This window comes from Brassica oleracea, chromosome C3 (assembly GCF_000695525.1).
Source record: "Brassica oleracea var. oleracea cultivar TO1000 chromosome C3, BOL, whole genome shotgun sequence".
Taxonomy (NCBI): Eukaryota; Viridiplantae; Streptophyta; class Magnoliopsida; order Brassicales; family Brassicaceae; genus Brassica; species Brassica oleracea.
Genome location: NC_027750.1, coordinates 12,259,372 through 12,269,898, shown reverse-complemented (window position 1 = coordinate 12,269,898; position 10,527 = coordinate 12,259,372). Strand labels below are relative to the sequence as shown.

The 10,527-nt window shown below is 38.9% G+C and overlaps 2 protein-coding genes across 3 annotated transcripts; both read left to right on the top strand.

The window, feature by feature from the left end:
- The first annotated feature begins 4,063 nt into the window (after window positions 1-4,063).
- Window positions 4,064-4,481, top strand: LOC106333440 (gibberellin 2-beta-dioxygenase 1-like). Its single transcript, XM_013771882.1, has one exon. It carries the CDS (start codon window positions 4,095-4,097, stop codon window positions 4,479-4,481), a length of 387 nt encoding a protein of 128 aa, XP_013627336.1. The 5' UTR covers window positions 4,064-4,094.
- On the top strand, window positions 4,076-6,244 carry LOC106333439 (gibberellin 2-beta-dioxygenase 1-like). 2 transcript variants are annotated; one of them, XM_013771881.1, is made up of 3 exons: window positions 4,239-4,465; window positions 4,845-5,201; window positions 5,952-6,244. In XM_013771881.1, the coding sequence occupies exons 2-3, from the start codon at window positions 4,881-4,883 to the stop codon at window positions 6,210-6,212; spliced, it is 582 nt and encodes a 193-aa protein (XP_013627335.1). In that variant the 5' UTR covers window positions 4,239-4,465; window positions 4,845-4,880; the 3' UTR covers window positions 6,213-6,244. The 2 variants fall into 2 exon arrangements, with proteins under 2 accessions (XP_013627334.1, XP_013627335.1); XM_013771880.1 differs by having other exon boundaries at window positions 4,076-5,201.
- The last annotated feature ends 4,283 nt before the right edge of the window (window positions 6,245-10,527 follow it).

Sequence of the window (10,527 nt, the reverse complement as noted above, 5' to 3'; positions counted from 1 at the left end):
AGAGCAGATCGCTAAGGAGATAGCACGGTACTTTGCGGAGATATTTACGACCACTGGAACAGACAGAGAGATGATTGAGGATATTATCTCCCGAGGCCTGTCTCCGTCGATTACTCCAGAGACCAACGAAACACTGACCGCTCTCCCATCCGCCATGGAGATTAAAAAGGTCCTCTTTGCCATTTATCCAGACAAGGCGCCGGGGCCTGATGGCTTCTCAGCCTCCTTCTTTCAAGCTAACTGGACGGCAATTGGTCCAGCTATAGTCTCGGAAGTTCGCGCCTTCTTCTCGTCAGGGTTAATGCCGGCATCAATCAACATGACTCAGGTCCGCCTCATTCCGAAAAGCAGTGATGCTCTAAAGGTCTCAGATTTTTGGCCAATCGCCTTGTGCAACGTCTACTATAAGATCATCTCGAAGATTCTCTCCCTACGACTCCGGCCAGTCCTTGGATCGATAATCTCTGAGAACCAATCGGCTTTTTTACCGGGACGAGCTATTGCGGATAATGTCCTCATCACACATGAGATTCTCCATTATCTCAAAGGATCGGAGGCAAAGAAACATTGCTACCTAGCGGTAAAAACAGATATGAGCAAAGCCTATGATAGGCTAGAATGGAGCTTTATCCGGTTGGTCTTTGAGAGGTTGGGCTTTGCTAGAGAATAGATCAATTTGGTCATGCAGTGCATAGAGACAGTGATCTATTCCTTCTTGGTCAATGACTCAGCCCACGGCGCAGTTACACCGCAAAGGGGTATCCGACAAGGGGATCATCTGTCTCCGTATATCTTTATCATTTGTGGAGAAGTACTCTCGGGCCTGTGTCAGGCAGGACAACGGAGTGGAGAGCTCACTGGGGTGAAGATTGGACATCATTGCCCACGTATCAACCACTTGCTCTTTGCCGATGATACGATTTTCTTCACAAAAGCCACCACCGGAAGCTGCGAATCATTTGCGCTGATCCTGAGAGATTATGAGAAAGCTTCGGGTCAATGGATAAATGCTGCTAAATCGTATATCTCCTTCTCGTCAAGGACGCCACAGGAGACCCGATCACGGGTCAAACTTATCCTTGGCATTGATAAAGAAGGAGGAGTCGGCAAGTATCTTGGTCTACCCAAACTCATTACCAGAAGGAAGCGGGATCTCTTCTCCTCTATAGTCGACATAATCAGACTCCGGGCGGCCTCATGGTCTACACGTCGGTTGTCTCCAGCCAAAAAGCTTACAATGCTAAAGTTCGTGCTTTCGGCCATCCCTACGTACACTATGTCCTGTTTCCCACTGCCCATTGGGTTATGTAAGCAAATCCAGTCAGTCCTCACTTGATTCTGGTGGGACGCGGATCCCTCGGTGCGTAAACTATGTTGGGTAGCATGGGCTTCCTTAACGCAACACAAGAGTGATGGGGGCTTGGGCTTCAGATATATCTTGGATTCCAATACGGCTATGCTGGCTAAGAACGCCTGGCGGATACTGACGTCCCCGGATTGTCTCCTAGCGCGCCTGTTACTAGGAAAATACTGCTTCAATACGAGCTTCCTCACGTCTCCTTGTCCTACCTCGGCGTCTCATGGCTGGCGAGGTGTAATTGCGGGACTTAATCTTCTTAAGCTGCAGCTTGGTAAGGCAATCGGAAATGGGAACTCTACCAAGGTCTGGAATGACTCCTGGATCTCGACGACCTCTCACATCGTCGTCTACGGTCCACCAACAGAGGCTACAAGAGATCTCTACATCTCTGACCTCCTACTCCGAGGAACAGGTGAGTAGAACCGCCACATGGTAGAGGCTGTTTTTCCCGAACTTGCTGAGGATATCTACCAAATCAAACCGAGTATTTTCCAAGTTGAGGACACCTTTTGCTGGCAGAAGACAAAGTCCGGTATCTATAGCGTCAAATCCGGATATTACGCAATGCGCGAAGATCAAAGGAATCAACATCAACAACATCTCCCTGTGGCTACTTTTGACTGGCAGAAGTTCATCTGGCGTGAAACGACATCACCGAAACTGAAAATCTTCCTGTGGAGGTTGTGTCGGGGAGCTCTCCCACTCGGGGCAAACCTTCGTAGTCGGGGAATCAACACGCCGGGCCTCTGCCCTCACTGCAACGAGGATGAAACGGCGATGCACCTGTTTTTGCTATGTCCTTTTGCGGCTCAGGTGTAGGAAAGAGCCCCTTACGTTACCCAGCCTAACTTCTCTGATGCGGAAACACTCCATGATGCCTTTCTGCTCATGTCGACAATGGTGAGTCTCCCGCCCACAGGGGTGTCAACGTGCCTCACCTCCTGGCTTCTGTGGAATATATGGACTGCTCGGAACTTGCTAGTCTTCGAAAACAGACAGATCCCGGCGACTACCGTGGTTTCCAAGGCATGCTCTTCTGGTCGTGAATGGTTACAGGCACAGGTGCCGACATCCACACAATTGCGACCCGCTCTCTTAGAGTTCGAAATCCCGCCAACACGAATGGACGTGACGCTCTGCAATTCTGATGCGGCGTGGTCGTCGGCAAACCACCGAGCGGGTCTTGGCTGGTGTTTCACGGATCTACAATCTACTGTTATCCAGGAACAATCCCGCGCACTGGCACATATCTCCTCCCCCCTCGTAGCGGAAGCGCTGGCTATGAGGGAAGCAATGCTGGAAGCTAAGCGCCTATCTCTAACAAAAGTCTGGTTCCGAACCGACTCACGGGAGCTCGCGAGAGCTATCTTCTCGGAGTCTTATCGGGTGGAGCTCTTCGGGGTTCTCATGGATATCGAGATTCTATCATCATCCTTTATCTTTTGTTTTATTTCCTTTGTTGGGCGAGAGTACAATGGTGCAGCTGATTCCCTAGCGAAAGCTGCACTCTCTTGTTCCTCCCCCGCCTTGTATTGAATCCTTGGTTTAGATATATTAATGCATTTCAGTTGACAAAAAAAAAAGGTAAAGATATATATATTTTTGGTGACAGAGAGAACACTCGGATCCATTCGAAGCCATACCGTGCACATCTTATCTGAAGTTGTTTGTCTTGTTGGTGGAGACAGTATCAAAACAATATATCTCGTATTTTTAAGACCGTTATTCGTTGCGAACATTGACGTACATAGATAAAAAGATTAATTTAGTTGGTCTAGTTAGATTCATCGAACGGGTTAAATGGAGAACGAGGGTCAGTTTGGATATGGACGTTTGAGTTTTGATATGCAATTCACGAAAAAGACAATTAGAAAAAACAAATTATTGAACGAATTTACTAATAATACTCTCTCTATTTCTTAAAGTGTGATGTTTTAGAGTTTTATTTTTGTTTCAAAAACCATCGTTTGGTGTTTTTAATGCAAAATTTTAAGTATATGTTCATTTTTAGCTTCATTATATTAGTGTATTAATTAGAGAGAGAAATATATTTAGTGTGTGAATAAAAGATAAAATAAAGTTGGTAAATAATTTTTTAATATACATGAAATTTTTTGAAGTGCCACTTTTACCAAAAATAGAGGGTGTATACGTAACAGTCATGAAAGCTCATATGCCTATGGCTCTCAAATTAATATTTTATGTTGAAAAGATATTTATGTTTTTATCTAGAACAAATTACCTTAAAATATAGATTACCTCCACGATAAACCAACAAAAGAACAAGCAAACCAGAAAAATGACACGACGAAAGCAATTTAAAAGTTTATACTACTATTTAGCAAAATGATAATGAATGACGACGCTTTCAATATTTTCCCCCAAAATCAATTTTATTGATGTCGATACACTAAAGACAAAACAGTTGAATTTATTAGCTTGAATTTTTGAATAGTTTGATGATCCTATTCGTACGTAAGAGCATGATTAACCCATATTCTTAATTTGAGATTTTTAACTCATAATGTGACACTTTTTTTTATACTTTTCGGCTGAGAATCTAATAGCCGAATCTAAAAACCTCACTTTAAAAGTCTGGATTAATCATGGTCTACGCTTTTTATCCTCTCCTCGGCTATATATACCGCACACGCATTACTCGGATGTCTCATCCTTCAAAGCTATTAAAAGGGACACCAGAAAAGGAAAATCTCTGAAACATACATTTATAGCAATGACGGTATCGTCTAAACTGGTCGAAGTACCAAAATCCGGATTTTCTTCAATCCCGGTTATAGATATCTCTGACCCGGAATCCAAACACGACATGGAAAAAGCCTGTGAAGACTTTGGATTCTTCAAGGTGATCAACCATAGCGTTTCTTCGGAGCTAGTCTCTGTTTTGGATCACGAGGCCGTCGAGTTCTTCTCATTGCCTACGTCCCAGAAAACCCAAGTCGCAGGTTATCCCTTTGGATACGGGAAGAGAGCGATTGGTCGCAGTGGGGACGTTGGTTGGGTTGAGTACTTGTTGATGAATGCTAATCTTGATTTCGGTTCCCATCCATTCCCTCCGGGTCTCTTGCAAAACCCCGAAACTTTCAGGTTGGACTCGACGTGATTTTTTTAATAATGATTAAGAGGTTTTGGGTTTTTGTCAATACTTTTCCTAGGGCAAAACTTAAGAGCATGTAAAAAGAGTACACTTTTCTCAACCGAAATCGAACATTATGATCTTTATTAAGTGATCGAAGAGTTTTAGCCATTATGTCATATCTTTGTTGGTGTTGTCCATGTTCCGTCTCTTTCTAGTTCATTTTTTTCCTCTGTTTAGAGTTCATGTTCCGTCTTTTTCTTTGTCTGTTTGTTTGTTACTTTTATAGTATAATGTAATGTTATGTGACTCCATCTTTTTCACTGTTTCCCGTTTTAAAACTCACAGTCAACTCTTCTTCTTTTTTCACACTCGACTCTCGTTCTGGAGAATGCATTGTTGGAGTACACAAAATCAGTGAGGAAAATGACATGCGATGTTTTGGAGATGATGACTGATGGGTTAGGGATCAAACCGAGGAACACACATAGCAAGCTTGTCTCTGGTGAAAACACTGACTCCATATTCAGGCTTAATCACTATCCACCATGCCCTCTTATCAACAACAATAATACCAATGGTAGCAACATTGTGATCGGTTTTGGCGAACACACCGATCCTCAGATCATCTCTGTCTTAAGATCTAATAACACTTGCGGTCTCCAAATCAATCTATCTGACGGCTCCTGGATTTCTGTCCCTTCAGATCCCTCCTCCTTCTTCTTCAACGTCTCCGACTCTCTCCAGGTTTGTCTCAATCCTTAACTACATCTTTGCTTATAAAAGCATTATTATTAGAGGTCTTTCAATTACAACTAGAGTCTTTCATCAAAAATAATAATATTTTAGTAAGAGAATCAGTCAACAGCTTAAGAAACTCTAGTTGAGAGATTCTTGATGCGGATGGTAGATCATGATTAACCCGAGTTCTTAATTTGGAGTTCTTAACTCATAATTTGACATAATTATTTTTTTTACACTTTTCGGATAAGAGCCGACTCTTATATCTTTTATTTAATAGACGGTTCTTAGCTTTTCTTAGTTAAAAGCTAAGAAAGACTAAAAAACGGTTCTTATTCAAAGTTAAAAATTTCACCCTAAAAAACCCCATTAAACATGCGTTGGTCACATAGCACCCTTATTGGTATAGTATCTAAAAGTAGGTTTTCCTAAGTTTTATATTGATATTTTAATGTATTTTGATTATTTAGTTAACTTTTATTTTTTATTGTAAAATTAAACCATTTATTACCTACAGACATGTATGACAAAAACATAAAAGGAGATTCTGATCAGTCCGCTGCAGAGATACTATCATTTATTCTCTCTCCAATTTTTTTTCTCTCTCCAACTGTTTTGTATTTTATTATTTCTAATTGCTTAGATACCCTGTTAAAATTTAACTGATGGAGCTGCTATAATAGTTAAGTATCTTTCTTCCATATTATAGACCAATAGATCTAAACTTTTGTTTTTGTTTTGGTGCTGATCATGCAGGTGTTGACAAATGGGAGGTTTAAGAGCGTTAAGCATAGGGTATTAGCGAACAGCAGGAAATCTAGGGTTTCTATGATTTACTTCGCTGGACCTTCGTTAACTCAGAGAATCGCTCCCTTGACTTGTCTCATTGACAATGAAGACGAGAGTTTGTACGAAGAGTTCACTTGGTCTGAATATAAAAACTCTACCTATAACTCTAGATTGTCTGATAATAGGCTTCAGCCATTTGAAAAGAAAGCTGTATCATTGAATGATTGATAGGTTATGTTCGTGATTTGTTGTTCTTAGTGTGCCATATATATATACATGTATGTTTTAAGTTAATGTTAATCTAATAATTGAAAAAGACAAAAAATCCAATAATTGAAAAGATGTTACTGTTTTTGTTTTCTACTGTCAGTATTCCACTAAAAATAAAATAAATGGCACATGTTTTTTCCAACAATTATCTAAGAATTAACAAAATATGCTTGCATATTCCGATATGTAATTATTGAAATAATTGTTACTCAATAACTAGAATTAAACGCGATTTATAGCTTTGTAAAATCTGTTTGAATTTGTTATCCATTTTGATTCGATCTAAAAAATAGATATTGGCAACTGTACAGATCAAATCAAATTAAATTGTAATGTCCGCTTAATATACAACAAACCACAATTACTACAATGTTGAAAGAGGGACATCATCTACTTTAATCTAATATATGCATAAATATATGTATGTATATATAAAGCTATATATAAATAATATAACTTTTTACATTTTACAAATTTTACAATATTTTCATTTAATGAATTAATTATTTAGTTACAGATTATTTTACAAAAATTAAATTAATATTTAAATTAATTTAGTATAAATATTGTTATATGCTAACAACTTATAACAGTAATAACAGTAATAACAGTAATAAGAAATAGATAAAGACATCACAACCGAAAATCTCAATGCTAAACGTGGACTGTGGTCCGAAAAGTAGATTTGGGCACCAAAATTTTTTGAAAATGGAATCATTCTTTTGAAGGAAAGTGAGTCGTCGGTGAATTGACAAATTCACATGCATGGGACCGACATGGACATCTCCAACAAGTTTTATTTTTATTTTCTTAAATAAACACTTTCTGCGAACGACTTTAAACAGCATAAGCACTTGATATTTTGTATCGGATATACGACAAACCTATTTATAGTTTATTAAAATATTGATTTGGTCAAAGTTAAAAGAAAATAAACTGCGTACACTGTTACTTGGATTGGGGACATGGGACATGGGACATGGGACATGGGACATGGGACATGGGACATGGGCCATGGGACATGGGCCATGGGAGCTGCATTATTAGTCAGAAAAAAAAATCTGAAGAGATTGAACCGAACAGATTACAGATCCGTATGGACCCTATTCGTTATGAAACTTAAAACAGAAACAATTCGTTAAAAGACGTAAACCAGTTTCAATGTAAACCGGTTCCAACTTTGTAAACCGGAAGGCGGTCCGGCTAACGAGATAGATGCGCTTGAAAACAAACCCAACCTTTTTCTACTAAAACTGAAAATACTGTTTTTCTTTTATTTCTTCATATAGGAACCCCCAAACATTATGAAGTGATCAATCATCATCACATTCAGACACATGAGTCTCCATTACTACCCTACTTATCGCCAAGAAACTTCAGCTGGTGCACTTGTGGTCGTGGCATGAACTTCTGCTAAAGACACAGCCATAGCCATCATCATCTGCTCCTTAAAACTCTCTGGAGAAATGACCAGAGGAGGAGGAAAGCTTTGGAAGCTCTCGCCGTTCATGTAAGAACTTACATAGCTGTTGCTCTCTGTTTCTCCCATCTCGGTGTTTTGCATGGTAATGATTATGATGCTGCCGATGATGATAGTGTAAGATTAACTTTTATGATTTCAATTATGAAATCTACCCCAAGACCATAATCTAGATTTAGTTTAATTCAAGCCTAACACATTTCTAAAGAAGATAGAAACACTAACCTTGATCCATGCTTGGATGCAATTCCACTTGATCTTCTCCTCTTTAACCTTCTCCTTTTGGTGATTTCCTTGATGGACAAGAAATCCCAAAGCTTCCTTAATCTCTCCTTTTGATAAATCTTATTGTTGTGTGTTTTAGAAAGACTCTTTCCTTATGTACAAGTCAAACAACTTATAATCAAAGAGATGTGTCTTAACCAACATAACTCTCGGACATAATACTTCAACGCAACCCTTCACTATTTTAACCGCACAAGTGCTAAATAATGTATCATCATATATATTAAATCTATGGTAACATATTCCATTATTATTACCATTTACATATACATATATATGATCATGAGATTAAGGACATTTATATATATATATATAAGGTAAAGTTATCAATACACCCGAATTCTAACTCATTAATCGAAACCGATCCATCACGGTATCGTCTTTTATATTAGAATCTAAAAACATTAATATGAACTTGAACTTTATATTAAACCAATAGATACATAGGGCACATAGAATATAAAATATTCTTACATTCTCCCACTTGACCTTTGTGTCGACTCAGGGTTTAATAACTTTAATGTGCACTTTTATATCAAGTTCACTTGATCTTTACTAAAATTTGGATTGATCGAATCATGGCGGTTGTATGCCATTAAACGACATAGTCCCTTCCATGTATCAAAAATCAATTCTAATTTTGTATCATCCCTTATATGAGAAGAACTTTTATTTCTCAAACCAACCATATGTTATCTACAAACCATAAGTGTATACACATACTTTAATGATAACATAATAAATAAATCAGAAACATAACTTTATGTGAATTCTCAGTGTCAAATACATAATGAGCATCCCATAACTAAAATAGCAAAGCCTTATCTATAATACCCATACGTTCTACATGGCCATTGAACGCCTTGGGTGGTAAACCTTTAGTTAGCGGATCCGCTACCATCATGTCCGTCCTTATGTGCTCGAATGACACTCTCTGTTTCTGAACTTCTTCTTTAACAGACAAGTACTTTAATTCCATGTGCTTAGCACCCTTCGAGTACTTGTCGTTCTTCGAAAAGAAGACAGCTGCAGAATTATCGCAGTAAATTCTCAGCGGCTTGGCTATAGTGTCGACAATCCGAAGCCCTGAGATAAAGTTCCGCAGCCATAACGCATGAATTGTGGCCTCAAAGCATGCCACAAATTCAGCCTCCATGGTAGAAGTAGCAATGACAGACTGCTTTCCACTCTTCCATGATATTGCTCCCCCAGCTAATAGGAACAAGTAGCCAAACGTTGATTTTCTGCTATCAACGCATCTGGCATAGTCTGAATCTGAATATCCAATGACTTCCAGCTGATCAGATCTCCTATATGTAAGCATGTTTTCTTTGGTGCCTTGTAAGTACCTGAGAACCTTCTTTGCAGCTTTCTAGTGGTCCATTCCGGGATTACTTTGATATCGACCCAACATTCCATCAGCAAAGCTGATATCAGGTCGAGTACATGTTTGAACATAGTTCAAACTCCCAACCACCGATGCATAGGGAATTCTTTCCATTTCTTTACGCTCAAATTCATTTTTTGGACATTACATTTTACTGAACTTGTCCCCCTTCTGAATTGGAGTTATTCCAGCAGAACATTTCTCCATTTTATATCTCTTTAAGATCTTATTGATATATCCTTCCTGAGACAAACTTAACAGTCCTTGTGATCTATCTCGAAATATTTCTATCCCGATCACATAAGATGCCTCACCCATATCTTTCATTTCAAAGTTCTTAGAGAGATACTTCTTCACATCATGTAACATACCCATGTCATTTGCAGCAAGCAAAATATCATCAACATATAGGACTAAAATCACAAACTTACTCCCACTGATCTTAATGTAGATACATCGATCAACGATGATCTCTACAAATCCATATGACGTGATGGTATCATTAAACTTTATATACCATTGTCGAGAAGCTTGTTTTAGTCCATATATTGACTTTCTCAGCTTACACACCAAATTTTCTTTTCCTGTGACCACGAATCGTTCTGGTTATCCTGCGACCACGAAACCTTCAGGTTGGTTCATATATACTTCCTCCTCAAGATCTCCATTTAGAAAGGCGGTTTTCACATCCATCTGGTGAAGCTCAGGATCATAATGAGCCACCAAAGCCAAAAAAATTCTAAGAGAATCCTTCTTTGAAACCGGAGAGAAGGTCTCTTTATAGTCAATGCCATCTTTCTAGGTGAAACCTTTAGCAACAAGGCGAGACTTGCATCTTTCAGGTTTACCTTTTGAGTCACGTTTAGTTTTGTTATGGTTAGGGCAATAAAATGTGTACCCCTTTGATTTCTCAGGATAGCAAATAAAAAATCCACTGACAATCCTAGAATCAAGTTTATTTTCATGTGGATTATATAGCCTTACTTCTCCTGGACAACCCCATACACGTAGATGTCTTAAACTAGGTTTCCTTCCCGTCCACAGCTCATAAAGAGTCTTAGGAACTGCCTTACTAGGAACCCGGTTTAGCACATACGTTGCAGTTCTTAACGCATATATCC